This window comes from Wyeomyia smithii, chromosome 1, assembly GCF_029784165.1.
Source record: "Wyeomyia smithii strain HCP4-BCI-WySm-NY-G18 chromosome 1, ASM2978416v1, whole genome shotgun sequence".
Taxonomy (NCBI): Eukaryota; Metazoa; Arthropoda; class Insecta; order Diptera; family Culicidae; genus Wyeomyia; species Wyeomyia smithii.
In genome coordinates, this window is record NC_073694.1 from 61,093,506 (window position 1) to 61,109,615 (window position 16,110).

At 45.6% G+C, this 16,110-nt stretch overlaps 2 protein-coding genes across 2 annotated transcripts in view; both read left to right on the forward strand.

The window, feature by feature from the left end:
* The window catches only part of LOC129716778 (uncharacterized), a 10,561-nt gene extending 886 nt beyond the window's left edge, over window positions 1–9,675 (forward strand). The window contains exons 2-4 of the mRNA XM_055666615.1: window positions 6,967–7,644; window positions 7,735–8,042; window positions 8,933–9,675. Of these exons, the coding sequence (XP_055522590.1) occupies window positions 6,967–7,644; window positions 7,735–8,042; window positions 8,933–9,430 (1,484 nt within the window). The 3' untranslated portion in view covers window positions 9,431–9,675. The remainder of the gene's footprint in view (window positions 1–6,966; window positions 7,645–7,734; window positions 8,043–8,932) is intronic.
* LOC129716780 (uncharacterized) lies at window positions 9,454–15,743 on the forward strand. The gene is made up of 4 exons (XM_055666616.1): window positions 9,454–9,458; window positions 10,551–11,541; window positions 11,610–12,144; window positions 12,256–15,743. The coding sequence occupies exons 1-4, from the start codon at window positions 9,454–9,456 to the stop codon at window positions 15,741–15,743; spliced, it is 5,019 nt and encodes a 1,672-aa protein (XP_055522591.1).
* Window positions 15,744–16,110: the final 367 nt, after the last annotated feature.

Genomic DNA, 16,110 nt, shown 5'->3' on the forward strand with positions numbered 1-16,110 from the left:
AGAAGGTTATTCTCAATAGACTGGTTAGGTACACCGAAAGTGCAAACGGTCTGTCGAGTAACCAGTTCGGCTTCCGAAAAGGCAAGTCAACGGTGGATGCTATTCTGTCCGTCACCAAAACAGCAGAGGTAGCACTCCAGCGTAAAAGATGGGGCATTCGCTATTGCGCAATCGTCACGTTGGACGTGAAAAATGCGTTCAATAGTGTTAGCTGGGATTCCATAGCCCACTCGCTTCGGAAACTAGACATTCCGGTATCTTTGTACAGGATTCTGGAAAATTATTTCCAGAATCGTGTGCTAGTTTACAGCACAGACGAGGGTCAAAAATGTGTCCCAATTACCGCAGGGGTTCCACAAGGTTCCATCCTGGGCCCGGTACTGTGGAATATCATGTACGATGAAGTGCTGAAACTAAAGCTCCCCCAAGGGGTTGTGATCGTTGGGTTTGCGGACGACATCACACTTGAGGTCTACGGCGAGTCGATCGAGGAGGTTGAGTTGACGGCTTCGCACTCTATAAGCGTCGTCGAGGACTGGATGCGCTCCAAAAAACTGGAGCTTGCGCATCATAAGACGGAGATTTCAGTTGTCAATAACCGCAAGTCGAAGCAACAGGCGTTGATCAGTGTCGGGAATTGCACCATCGCCTCTAAGCGCTCCCTGAAGCTGCTGGGGGTGATGATCGATGACAAGCTCGCCTTCGGGAGCCATGTCGAATATGCCTGTAAGAGGGCTTCAATGGCTATTGCAGCATTATCTCGCATGATGTCCAATAGCTCAGCAGTGTACGGCAGCAAGCGGAAACTTCTAGCTAGCGTAACTTCGTCCATACCGAGATACGGCGGGCCAGTGTGGTCCAAAGCACTAGGTACTAGTAAACATCGGGGTAAGTTGGAAAGTACCTACAGGCTCATGTGCCTGAGGGTTGCGAGCGCGTATCGAACTGTGTCATACGACGCAATCTGCGTCCTGTCCGGCATGATGCCTATCAGCATAGCCATTAAGGAGGACGTAGAATGCTTCGATCAACGTGACACAAGGGGTATACGAGGTACCAGAAGATCATTCTCGATGATCAGATGGCAGCAGGAGTGGTCCAATTCCGTGAAGGGTAGATGGACGCATCGATTTATTCCGGATGTATCCGAATGGGTCGGGAGGCGCCATGGAGAAGTAAACTTCCATCTGACACAGATTCTGTCAGGCCATGGTTGCTTTAGGCAGTATCTACACAGATTCGGGCATGCGGGGTCCCCCATGTGTCCCGAGTGCGCGGAAGCGGAAGAGACTGCTGAGCATGTCTTCTTCGTGTGCCCTCGTTTTGTGCATGCGCGGAGCGACATGATGGTAGTGAGCGGGCCAGACACCACTCCGGACAACCTAGTTCGGAGGATGTGTAAAGACCCAAACATTTGGAGGGCGGTTTGTACAGCCGCCTCTCAAATAGTTTTAGAATTGCAAAACAGGCGACAGGTTGACCACCGACACGCCAGTGTTAGCTAACGGCCAGTCTCCAGGTTAGTTAGCTAAGTTAGCAAAAAGACCTAAAGAACCAAGAGGGTGCACAGAGCCCAAAAGCCGCTCCCCGAAGCAATACCTAGCGGTGGTCCCGGGGAGTATTATGGGCTGGAGACTGAAGGGGTTTTAGTGGGTCCGGTCACTGATTCAAACCAACCCCACACTCCCTGAGGTTGGTCACCTCAGGGGTTTGGATGCAAATTTCCCCTTCACCTGAAACAAAAAAAAAAAAAAAAATATATATTTATATATATATATATATATATATATATATATATATATATATATATATATATATATATATATATATATATATATATATATATATATATATATATATATATATATATATATATATATATATATATATATATATATATATATATATATGTATATATGTATGTATGTATATATATATGTATGTATATATATATGTATGTATATATATATGTATGTATATATATATATATATATATATATATATATATATATATATATATATATATATATATTTTTTTTTTTTTTTTTTTTTTTTTTTTTTTTTCAGGTGAAGGGGAAATTTGCATCCAAACCCCTGAGGTGACCAACCTCAGGGAGTGTGGGGTTGGTTTGAATCAGTGACCGGACCCACTAAAACCCCTTCAGTCTCCAGCCCATAATACTCCCCGGGACCACCGCTAGGTATTGCTTCGGGGAGCGGCTTTTGTGCTCTGTGCACCCTCTTGGTTTTTTAGGTCTTTTTGCTAACTTAGCTAACTAACCTGGAGACTGGCCGTTAGCTAACACTGGCGTGTCGGTGGTCAACCTGTCGCCTGTTTTGCAATTCTAAAACTATTTGAGAGGCGGCTGTACAAACCGCCCTCCAAATGTTTGGGTCTTTACACATCCTCCGAACTAGGTTGTCCGGAGTGGTGTCTGGCCCGCTCACTACCATCATGTCGCTCCGCGCATGCACAAAACGAGGGCACACGAAGAAGACATGCTCAGCAGTCTCTTCCGCATCCGCGCACTCGGGACACATGGGGGACCCCGCATGCCCGAATCTGTGTAGATACTGCCTAAAGCAACCATGGCCTGACAGAATCTGTGTCAGATGGAAGTTCACTTCTCCATGGCGCCTCCCGACCCATCCGGATACATCCGGAATAAGTCGATGCGTCCATCTACCCTTCGCGGAATTGGACCACTCCTGCTGCCATCTGATCATCGAGAATGATCTTCTGGTACCTCGTATGCCCCTTGTGTCACGTTGATCGAAGCATTCTACGTCCTCCTTAATGGCTATGCTGATAGGCAACATGCCGGACAGGACGCAGATTGCGTCGTATGACACAGTTCGATACGCGCTCGCAACCCTCAGGCACATGAGCCTGTAGGTACTTTCCAACTTACTCCGATGTTTACTAGTACCTAGTGCTTTGGACCACACTGGCCCGCCGTATCTCAGTATGGACGAAGTCACGCTAGCTAGAAGTTTCCGCTTGCTGCCGTACACTGCTGAGCTATTGGACATCATGCGAGATAATGCTGCAATAGCCATTGAAGCCCTCTTGCAGGCATATTCGACATGGCTCCCGAAGGCGAGCTTGTCATCGATCATCACCCCCAGCAGCTTCAGGGAGCGCTTAGAGGCGATGGTGCAATTCCCGACACTGATCAACGCCTGTTGCTTCGACTTGCGGTTATTGACAACTGAAATCTCCGTCTTATGATGCGCCAGCTCCAGTTTTTTGGAGCGCATCCAGTCCTCGACGACGCTTATAGAGTGCGAAGCCGTCAACTCAACCTCCTCGATCGACTCGCCGTAGACCTCAAGTGTGATGTCGTCCGCAAATCCAACGATCACAACCCCTTGGGGGAGCTTTTGTTTCAGCACTTCATCGTACATGATATTCCACAGTACCGGGCCCAGGATGGAACCTTGTGGAACCCCTGCGGTAATTGGGACACATTTTTGACCCTCGTCTGTGCTGTAAACTAGCACACGATTCTGGAAATAATTTTCCAGAATCCTGTACAAAGACACCGGAATGTCTAGTTTCCGAAGCGAGTGGGCTATGGAATCCCAGCTAACACTATTGAACGCATTTTTCACGTCCAACGTGACGATTGCGCAATAGCGAATGCCCCATCTTTTACGCTGGAGTGCTACCTCTGCTGTTTTGGTGACGGACAGAATAGCATCCACCGTAGACTTGCCTTTTCGGAAGCCGAACTGGTTACTCGACAGACCGTTTGCACATTCGGTGTACCTAACCAGTCTATTGAGAATAACCTTCTCGAGCACCTTACCCGCCGTATCGAGCAGACATATCGGTCTGTATGCCGACGGGTCACCAGGTGGTTTCCCTGTCTTCGGCAATAAGACCAGCTTCTGTCGCTTCCATCTGTCTGGGAATGTACAGTCATCCAGGCACTTCTGCATGACTTCCCGAAATAGTCTGGGGGCCTCTTTGATGGCCTTCTTCACAGCCAGATTCGGAATCCCATCCAATCCCGGTGCCTTGCTCACCTTCAGGGAGTTGGCGATCGCGATGAGTTCCTCATTCGTAACCGTTTCCGCCTCCTCTGCCTCGGCACGGCTAACGCCGTCACTCATATATTGGGTGTTCGGCAGGTTGGCCGACCACCTCTGGTCTGAGTTTGAGATACTGGAACGTCGGTGAAGTGACTCGCCAGCCGGAGGCCAAGGATTTGGCTCGTGGCGTGGAAAGAGTCCCTCTATGATCCGCTCAAGCATCGCTGGTGATTTTTCTGCGGGCGCCATCGCACCCTTAGTCTTGGCCATCACCATCCTATAGGCGTTACCCCACGGGTTAGTGTTGGCACTAGCGCACAGTCTTTCGAAGCACGCACGTTTACTAGCTTTTATTGCTCTCTTAAGCGCCGCTCTTGCGGAACTGAATTCCCCTCGACGATCTTCCCTTTCTTCGTCGGTTCGCGCACGTTGAATCCTTCTTCTCGCTTGAAGACACGCTCTGCGGAGGTCCGCTATCGCGTCGGTCCACCAGTAGACTGGTGGCCTTCCATGCCTAGGCTGGCGGTTCCTAGGCATAGTGGCGTCGCACGCCCGCGAAAGTATGGCAACAAGTTGATCAGCGCTCGGGTTACGAATTCTGCTTGCCTCGTGTTCTAGTCTAATTGCTTCCGCAAATACCTCTTCGTTGAAGTGTGATATCCTCCACCCGCGAGGAGCTGGAGTGTTAATTCTACTCGCCACATGCGGTCTCGTTTTACAGTCTACGCTATAACAGACCGCCAGATGGTCGCTATGAGTGTAGCCATCGTCTACCCTCCAGTTCGTGATCAATCCTGGACTACAGAATGTCACATCGATGATCGACTCCGCGCCGTTTCTACTGAAGGTGCTCTTTAAGCCGACGTTGGCCAGATCTATGTTGAGCTTCGCCAAAGCCTCCAACAAGATCCGGCCTCTCTGGTTTGTGCGTCGACTTCCCCACTCAGTTGCCCATGCGTTGAAGTCGCCCGCCACTACCAACGGTGATAGACCGATCAGCTCCCCGGTGGCTCGGTCGATCGTCCTTGCGAACTGCTCGGTAGACCAACGAGGCGGAGCATAGCAGCTGCAGTAGTACACTCCGTTCACCTTGGCAACCGCGTATCCTTCGTTTGAAGTTGACACTATCTCTTGAACCGGGAACCTGCTCGTCGTCCATATTGCCGCCATACCGGACCCGTCCGAAATCCAGTTACCGTTTCCGGAAGGAATTCGGTAGGGGCCCGAGATTATGGCGATGTCCGACAACGACTCAGTGACTGCTTGGTATAGCAGTTGCTGAGCCGCGAAGCAGTGGTTCAAATTTAGCTGTGTCACTCTCACGCCCGTGGCTTGCTAGTCGGCTTACCGGCCGTGCACCTCGGGCCTCCCATTATGTGCTTTGCGTCACGCTTCCCGGCGCACGCCAAGCACTTCGGGGGCTCTCCGCAGTCTTTGCTTTTGTGGCCTGCAGCACCACACCGCCTGCATAGGGAGCTCCTGTCAGGCCCCTTGCAGCTAAAGGACTTGTGTCCTTGCTCGAAGCATCGAAAGCAGACCTCCGGCGGCTGGTAGATGCTGAGTGGGCACATTGACCAGCCCACTTTGAGCCTCGCTACCTTTAGCGCCTGGTTTGCGTCTACTGACGAAAGCCTGACAGTGGCGGTCTGGGTTCCTACTGGGCCTTTGCGCAGTCGAACTGCCTCTGGTGCCACAACCACTTCGCACTGCTCCTTGAGGGCATCCACGACTTCGCCTGCCTCGGTGACTTCGTCCAGGTATTTAAGTTGTAGGGTTACCTGCGACGTGAGTGACCGAACCTGCACTCTATCTCCAAGCGCCTCTTGGGCCAATGCCCGATAGGCTGGGCCCTTGTTTCTGGCTTCCTTGCGGAGCTCAACGATCATTTCTCCCTTGCGGGATCGGCGGATGCTACGCACATCTGCCCCCAGATCTTTGAGCTTCGCATCGCCTCTCATTGCCTTAAGGACTTCCGAGTACTTTGACTCTTCTGTCTTAAGGATGAGTGCGTCGCCCTTATTTTTAACTTTCTTCGTCGCAGGATTTGTAACCGGGTGCGGTTTTTTGGCCACCACTTTTTGGTTCCTACTCCTTCCCGGAACCGTTACCCACGGGTTACCGGGAGCCTTCTGCTCATTGGCTGCCACCGTGGGCGTTGCTTGCGCCACTCCTACACCGGTCTGAGGGCTGTTTGCGATTAAACGCTTCTTGGTGCCCCCGGGGGCCGTCTCTCCCGGGGACTGTCGCGTTCGTTTGGCAGCTGGCCCTGCCGCACAAACCGCCGCAAACGTGCTAGCGTCCGTTTGGACCGACTTCGTCGCCAGCTCGGTCACCTTCGTCTCCTCTTTCTCCGCAGCCGCAGCTTTCATTTCGAGCTCGGCGTGCTCCTTTTTCGCAGCATCGACGGAGGACCGAAGCATGTAGAGGGCCTGCTTCAAGTACTTCGTTGTATTGCTGCGACTTTTCGCAAACTCGATTATAGCATCGAGCTGCTCAGACAGGGCCACTACCCTCGGTAGCGTGTCCCGCTGTCTTCCGACCGCCTTTAATAGCTGTGGACCAGCCACCGCGATGTCTTGCGTAGATCCGGTAGGCGTACTGCCTTTACCGTCTTCGCAGGCGACCTTCACTGCATCCGTCTCCACTTTTCTAGGCGGAGACCGCTGGATGCCACCTCGATATATATATATATATATATATATATATATATATATATATATATATATATATATATATATATGTATATATGTATGTATGTATGTATATATGTATGTATGTATGTATATATGTATGTATATATGTATGTATGTATGTATATATGTATGTATGTATGTATATATGTATGTATGTATGTATGTATGTATGTATGTATGTATGTATGTATGTATACATTTACTTAAAATATGTTTCATCTTATGTAATTTCAAGCTATCAAAGAAACGCAAGAGAGTCAGACGAAAGAGCATCTTAAAGCGCTGATCGAAGATGTCTTGAATGATTATAATGTGAATCTCAATAAAGTCTATTCAATCACTTATGATAATGGGGCCAATATGGTGGCTTCAGTAAACGAAATAAAGAAGATCTTCGAGGCAGCTGAGATTAAAACGTATGATTCATGTTTCAATGAAGTCGATCAAGTAGAAGAAAACACCTTTCATTATGAAGAACAACCAGACGATGAAAATATATTTGTAAGTTCGATTTTCGACGAGGAAGAAAATTTAGAAGATGATGATGATGTGTATGATGATTTTTCAAATGGCAGGGATGGTGAAACGACAACACCAGAGGCAACTACTATGCCTGACGACAATTTTGACGTAACAATGGTGAAGATTTTAGACAGTATACGATGCGCTGCTCACACAGCGCAACTTGCTGTTTGGGACGTTGTAAAACCATACGGGAAACGCATTTTCAATATTCAGAAACTAGTAGTGAAATTGCGCCAACAAAAGTACTACAAATTTATCAAACTGCACGAAGCTCATTTACCTCCACTTAGCAACAAAACACGTTGGAATAGCACCTTCGCAATGCTGAAGTCGCTATTGACGCAGAAACCATTTTTCGGTTTGATCAAAAAAACTTATCCAGAAATTGGTAAGAGATATGAAGTTCGATTGGGCTGCGTTTTGATATCAACATACCAAAGTTTAATATGTTTTGTTTTTGTTACACATTTAATTTCAGATTTCACTACGCACTGGAAGTTTATAGAGAAATTTTGTGAAGCATTTGTTGCACCATTTGTGCTCACACTCCAATTGCAAAAACATCACGTAGCTCTGAGTGAATTTTATGCTTGTTGGCTCTTATGCCAGGCTAAATTAACAAAATTGGTTAATAACTCACTGGCCCAAAAACTTTTAAAAGCATTTCGACGACGTTTGGAAAAGATAACCGCTAGCATGCAGTTTAAAGCGTGTTTATATTTGGATCCTCGTTTCAATTTTCTAGGATCAAAAAGAATTTCTTCATTGGATAAAGAACTCATTCAAGTGAATATGATGTATATAGGGCCACATTTGATAAAAAACTATTCTTCGCATATGTTCCAATTATATACTCACAGTTATTTATCTTTAGAATTTCTTGAATACTCTTCTTTGAAGCGGCTTTACCTAGAAACGTAATACACTCAGAACAATTCTGTTGGTTTCATTGGAAAACTGAGAAAATTTCGTGTTGGGTACAGCAATTACATGTCTAAATAAATGTAAAAAATAACATTTCGAGAGCGAACATGTTCAAAAGGCGTACTGCTTTAAATGTAGGATGTAAATGTTATCTCACAAAATAAAGTGTGTTACTGTTTTTTCGCTCAAATTGAGCGTGTTTTATGCTGCTCTACGCTTTGTTCTTTGACAGCAACAGTTTTCGAGTGAATACAATATTAAAGTAGGATAACTGATGGTTTGATTGCCAGTTTTATATTGGTGCAGGCTCTTCCCAAAACATACTGTATTTTTCTTTCTTCATATATAACATACTGTATTGAAATTGTTATATTAACAACGCTTTGTTGTGAGAAAACATTAAAATGCGTTCAAAATAGTGCTTCTTTCGAACATTTTTCCTTCAAAATTTGGCTTCTCACATTTATTTGGGCTTGGAGAGGATGGTTATAGTACAGTTTATTTCAGTTTCCAAATAGAGTCAATAGAGTTGTTCTAAGTGGTAAACATATGATGTGTGAGAGCCACTTGAGGGAAAAGTATTCAAGAAACTTGTGAGTCGAATAACTCTGAGTACATTCACATAAGAACATATGCGTAGAAGAGTATTTTCATGAAATAAAGCCCTCTATCAGTCTCTGAAATATTCCAAATGATGATTCAAACACGCATTAAATATATACTTTTTAAATATTTACTTTGTTTCTTTTCAGGAATTTCTTATAAAAATACATCGACGTGTTGATGGAGTAGTCGATGAGTTCACCACACTGAATGACACTGAAGATGAACTAGAAAAAATTCTATCGGATTTTTTCAACGAAGATCCGTCAATTAACACGAACGTGACAAACAATATGTCCTTTATTCAAAAACTTAAAAAATTAGAAATGAGAGATAAGACATCAATTATCGATACTATAAATTCAGGACCATCTAAAAGTAAGGACAAAAAAAACCACCTCGATCTACTTAAATACTGGGAAGTTCAAAAATATACCAACCCAGATCTCTACAAAATTGCGATGATCGTTTTATCAAGCTCAGCTACACAAGTATCCGTAGAACGCGGTTTCAGTGCTCTGAAACTGATGCTTTCGGATAGAAGGATGAATTTGTCAGCCGAATCAGTTGCCAATTCGCTTTTGCTGAAGCTTAACCCGGATCTTCTGCCTCAAATAACACAAGCTATGAGCGAGGAAGATGGATAAAAATACGCTTCAATTATACTAGTATGAAGTAATAAACACCATTCTTAACTTTCGAACCTATTTATCCAAAATTTTACTTTTATTAAAATAACAAGATATCCTACATCAAATTTGATTACAGTTAGACCAACCCAATCTAATATGTGATTAATTTACTCAAAGGTTCTTAAATATGTTGCACAATGGTTTCTCATACAATAGCCCTTTACATATTTACAACTATGAGCCATTATCAGTGGCTTCAAAAAACGGTGGTTTTCCTCATTTTGTTTAAGGTTAAAAAAGCCGCACAAAGAAATATTTTGTTGCGTTCATATGAAGTTTAGTTAAAATATGAAAAAAATCTGTTTGAAGAAATAAAACACTGTCAACTCGAGCAGCGGATACAATCTCGGCCTTTTTTTTAATCTGTAACACATATTTAAAATTTGTTCATGTTCGTAAGAGTCTTCCAGAAATATTTATTATACCAAATGTTTTAGGATAACTGAAATTTCTTTTGATCACTGTGATGAATTTTTTCTTCGAGTCATTTTATCATTCGAGTTTTGAGTTACGCTGGACGAAAATTCAAACACAGCTTCGCTGTCTTTAACACCTTTAGCTGAAAATGTTTCCTCACAGACCGCTCTCAATTGGGAGTTATTTAAAAAAAAATTTAACTCTATGTCACTGTGTGTTTCAGCGAAATTTGTTACAAAAGCAGAATTTGTAACCTTTAGAGACGCCTTGACAAATTATGAACAGTACTATCTGACCATAAGCCCCACCATGAATCAATACTGTATCTCACACAGTTCGCAGCTGAAAGCAATCTAGCAAATCATGTTGATACAAAATTTGACTCGCGAATGATTCTTTCGAAAACAATAGCTTGATCCAAACGATCCGATATAAACTTGGATACGAGAAGTTGTTAATTAGTTTCCATCGTTTCAAACTCTTGTTGATGATATGCGGAGAATGAATGAAAAACAATCTTTTTGGTTCATTGGAAAAACTTGTATGCGAGAGTGAATGATTGACAGCAAAACTTCAAATCAAAGATCACGGTTACCTAGATTTATTTTAGTGAGTGATATTTTCCATGCTTGCCGGCCACCGATATTTTTCGTGACAGGATTTCGGAACGATCCGGAAATTTGGATAGGCATGATGCTAATTTGCCAGTAGCAGGTTCAACGTCAGGAGCACTACCAACATCTTTACCGCAATGGACACAGGATGGCGCAGAAGATGCAGCACCGGAACAACCGTGGGAAGGCCCAACACCGAGACAGATAGCGGCTAGGCATGTGATGGCTAAAGAGTTACCTACATTCACGGGTAGAGCGGAAGAATGGCCGATGTTCTTCAGCTCTTTCGTCAATACCACTCAAGCGTGTGGGTATTCGAACGCAGAAAATTTGTCAAGGCTACAGAAGTGCTTGAAGGGAAATGCGCTTACTCACGTTCAGAGCTTATTGTTGCATCCGGAAGGCGTGCCGCATGTACTGACCCAATTGGAACAACTATACGGACGCCCTGAGCTGCTGATACATACGTTGTTGCAGAGGATTCGCGAGGTTCAGTCCCCGAAAGACGGTGATCCCGAATCATTGGTCGCGTTTGGATTGATGGTGCAGAATTTGTGCAATCACATGATTGCTGCCAGGCAAGAGGCACATATCAACAATCCCGAGCTGCTGCACACTCTCATAAGCAAACTGCCGGTTAATTGGTGGATGGATTGGTCGCTGTACCAGGAACGGTGCACGGTTGTGAATATACAAACTTTCTCACAGTATATGCAAGTGCTAGTTAGAGCTGGTTTGAACGCGTCACTGTATAGTGATCAGAAAACCAATCATCAGAGAATAAAAGACAAAGGTATTAAAGGCAAAGACTTTTGCGGGGCACACACTACCGAAGAGTCACCGAAATCTCCTGAAAAGGAGATAGATGAAAAGCAAAGCTCCTCCTCCAGGCCTACATGTCTGGTGTGCAATAATCCGGAACATCGCGTCAAGCACTGTCCTGATTTCGCAAAGCTGGAACTGGATGAACGTTGGAAACTGATCCAACGTTTCGGATTATGCCGAAGTTGTTTGGGAGCCAACGGAGGCGACCATGTCAGATTCGAAAGTACTGCGACGTAGATGGATGTCAGCGAAGACATCATAAATTGCTACACGATCAGAAGTTTCATAGCGGAGCAAAGCCGAATTCTAATTCAGATAAAAAGACTCCCAAGCAGGACAGCAATGCGAACAAGAAGGAGGTAACGCGAAATCTGACCGATAAAGGGAACAGTTCGAATGCCGTAACAAACCATCATTCCGCTGGTCAAGCGGCACTATTTCGTATCATATTAGTGACTTTATATGGGAACAACCGATCTGTGCTGGCATACGCTTTTCTGGACGACGGGTCGTCTAGAACACTAGTTGACGAGGCCATCGTGAAGCAACTAGGCGTGAGTGGGGAGACACAACCTTTGTGTCTGCAATGGACAGCCAACATGAAGCGCACAGAATCCGATTCTCAGCGTATTACGCTGGAAATAGCTGGGTGTGCTAATGAGAGCAAGTATAAACTAACTGACGTACGAACGGTTACCAAGTTGGATCTACCCGAACAGTCTTTGCGCTACAATGAAATGGTGAAAGCTTATCCTTATCTAAAAGGATTACCTGTTGAAGACTACGACAAAGCAACGCCATGTATCCTTATTGGTAACGACAACGCTCATGTAACAGCGACATTGAAAATGCGTGATGGATAGCCAGGAGAACCTATTGCCGCTAAATCGCGGCTAGGATGGACTGTATATGGTTTCAATCAAGATTCATCTGTCGGACGTGCTCATAGCTTTCACATATGCGAGTGCAAGAAACAGGATCAATCCGTACACGAACTAGTAGAGAAGTTTTTCGCGGTTGAGAGTCTCGGTATAATGGAAGTATCGTGCCCAGAGTCAGCTGACGTACAACGTGCGAATCAGATTCTGCAGGGAACGATCAGGCGAGTCGGGCAGCGTTTTGAAATCGGCTTGCTGTGGAGATTTGACCACTTTGAATTCCCGGACAGTTACCCGATGGCGGTGCGACGCTTGCAATGTTTGGAACGGCGGATCCAAAGCGATCCTGTGATAGGTGAAAGCGTAAAGAGACAGATGGTCGAGTATCAAGAAAAAGGATACATCCATAAGGCGACAGAAGCAGAACTCCAGAAGGCGGATATGCGACGTGCGTGGTATTTACCACTTGGTATAGTTTTGAACCCTAAGAAGCCGAACAAAGTTCGTATATTCTGTGACGCAGCAGCCAAAGTGGACGGCGTTTTGCTGAATACAATGTTGATGAAAGGGCCAGATTTGCTAAATACGTTGCTGGGAGTACTGTATGGGTTCCGCGAAAAACGCATCGCCTTTTCTGCCGATTTGAAAGAAATGTTTCACCAAATTCTGGTGCGTAATAAAGATCGGCACGCTCAAAGGCTGCTTTGGCGAGAGGACTCAACGCTGGCTCCGGAGGTCTTTGTGATGAACGTGGTTACCTTTGGAGCAGCTTGCTCCCCATGTTTGGCACAATATGTGAAGAATAAAAACGCGCAAGAACACGCCTATAAATATCCAGCCGCTTCGGATGCCATCATCCGGAAACATTATGTTGACGACTACCTCGATAGTGCGGACGATGTTGAAGAAGCAGTAAAGTTGGCACTAGAAGTTAAATACGTTCACAAACTTGGAGGTTTTGAATTGCGGAACTGGTTGTCCAACTCAAAAGAGGTACTCGCACATGTCGGGGAAAACGATCCATCCAAGGAAAAATGTCTTCAGCTGGACATAGGAGAGGCGGTGGAGCGTGTGCTTGGAATGTTTTGGAAACCGGAGCAGGATATTATAACATACTCTACGGAATTGGCTGTAGCTACGGAGCGTCCCACCAAGCGACAAGCGCTGCGCGTAGTGATGAGTCCATTCGACCCTGCTGGACTATTGTGTTATTTTCTGATTCATGGCAAAATATTGATCCAAGAGTTGTGGAGAGCCAAGACCGAGTGGGACGAATTAATTCTAGAGAACCTGTGTGAGAGATGGTGGAGATGGACTGATTTGTTCCGCTATCTGGACAAAATCAAAATACCGCGTTGCTATTTTCCTGCTCGTTCAACGCAAGAGATCGTGACATTACAGCTACATATCTTTGTTGATGCGAGTGAGGTGGCATATGCGTGCGTAGGTTATTTACGAGCTATTTTCCCTGGCAGCATCGAAGTGGCTTTAGTCGGAGGAAAATCGAAAGTGGCACCGCTGAAGGCACACTCGATCCCGCGATTGGAGCTGATGGCAGCGGTTATCGGTGTTCGGCTGATGAAAATAGTGTTGAAGAGCCACTCCCTACGGATTGAGCGCACGGTTCTATGGAGCGATTCCAAAACCGTTCTGGCATGGATAAATTCAGACCTTCGCAATTATCGACAATTCGTCGCATGCCGAGTGGGAGAAATCCTATGCAAGTCCCAGGCGGAACAATGGCGTTGGGTGCCGACCAAAGAGAATATTGCAGACGAGGCGACGAAATGGGGAAAAGGTCCCTGTATGTCTCCCACGGGACGGTGGTTCTTGGGACCGGAGTTCTTGCGTCTAACAGAAGGTGAATGGCCAGTTTCGGTGCAATCAACTGATGCCAAAACGGAGGAAGAATTACGCGCATGCATGATTCATCAAGATGTTATCAAGCGAGAAAACATGCACTGGGAAATTTTTTCCAAATGGAATCGTTTAAATCGTGCGGTGGCATATATGCTTCGGATCATAAGACTCATGCGGGAGAAAAAAGGAAAGCGCACAACAAGAGAGTTGGAGCGTGTTAAGGCGATACTACAGGGAAAACAATGGAGCTTGCTGCAGTTCGATCCGCTCGAGCAGGAAGAAATGCAGTTGGCAGAGACTACCATTTTTCGCTGGGTGCAGAGAGAGCAGTATCCCGATGAGTCAGTGACTCTATTCCACAATCGTGGTGAGCAGAACAGACGACAGGTTAAACTGGAGAGAACTAGTCCCATCCGCAAAGCTTCTCCGTTCATGGATGAGTGTGGAATTATTCGATCGGATGGCAGGATAGCAGCAGCAACATGTGTCACGTTTTCCACGAAGTTTCCGATTATCCTTCCGAAACAGCACTGGGTAACGTATTTGATTTGTGACTGGTATCATCAGAAACACTATCATGCAAACCGAGAGACTATAGTGAATGAGATGAGGCAGCGGTTTCACATTTCGGAGCTCAGAGCATTAGTAAGAATGTGTCCGAAGAAATGCCAGGTTTGCAAGGTTAAAAATCCGATAGCGGCAGTGCCTCGAGAGGCACCGCTTCCCGCAGCAAGATTGCAGGCGTACGTGCGTCCGTTCTCATATGTAGGCGTGGATTATTTTGGGCCACTCGAAGTGCGTGTTAATCGTAGTCACGTCAAGAGGTGGGTGGCGTTGTTCACCTGCATGACTGTACGAGCAATCCACCTGGAAGTTGTACACTCACTTTCTACTGAATCTTTCAAAATGGCACTCCGCCGCTTCATCAGTGCACGTGGGGCTCCTGTTGAGATCCGTAGTGACCAGGGTACAAATTTTGTAGGGGCAAATAACGAGTTAAGGAGAAAACTTAAAAACATCAACGAGCAGCTTTGTGAAACGTTTACTAATGTAGAAACCAAGTGGGTCTTCAACCCACCCGGTGCACCTCATATGGGTGGCGCATGGGAGAGATTGGTGCGGTCGGTAAAATGTGCTTTGGCTGCCATGGATACAACTAGAAAACCGAACGAAGAGACTTTGGCGACGTTGGTGAAGGAAGTGGAGAGTTTGATAAACTCCAGGCCGCTCACATACATCCCGTTGGAAGTTGGGGAACAAGAAGCTCTCACGCCAAACCACTTCCTTCTTCTGAGCTCGAGTGGTGTGGTGCAAACTCCGAAATCGTTGACAGATATGAAGCAAGCAAGTCGGTCCGAGTGGAACAAATGCCAGGGGATGATTGATCAGTTCTGGCGTCGCTGGGTACGCGAATATCTTCCGACTATAGCTCGGAGAACCAAATGGTTTGAAGAAACCAAGCCTAAAGAGGTAGGATATCTGGTTGTCGCAGTGGAAGAGAAAGTACGCAACGGATGGATGCGAGGACGAGTGGTGAAAATCATTAAAGGACGTGATGGTCGCGTAAGAACGGCAGTAATTCAAACGAGTCGCAACACGTTAATGGAAAGACCGGTAGCTAAATTGGCGCGGTTAGACATTGTAGTTGGTGGTAAAGCAGATCCGGAGGCCTGACCAGCTTTACGGGTCGGGGAATGTTGCGGAGTAACGCACCAAGACCACTGGAGTGGTGTAAGCAGACGGTGTAGCGCGACGCACTGTCATGGTGATAAGGAGATTGACAGATGGCAGGAAAAAGAAATAAGGAAGAAGACGAGAAAAAGTGCCAGTAATGTGGAAACTAGTTAGCAGAAGAATTTGCAAGAATTCATCTATAATTAACCTATCAATGAGAATCACGAGAAGAGAAAAGTAGCTCAAAGTTTGTACTGAAAGTATACCGGATTGACGAGAGGAAAAATTTATTAGCGGTAGTACAGTTCAGAGATCTCACACAAATATTAAGCTCCGATTTAATCAATATTCGGAGGCAAACGACAAC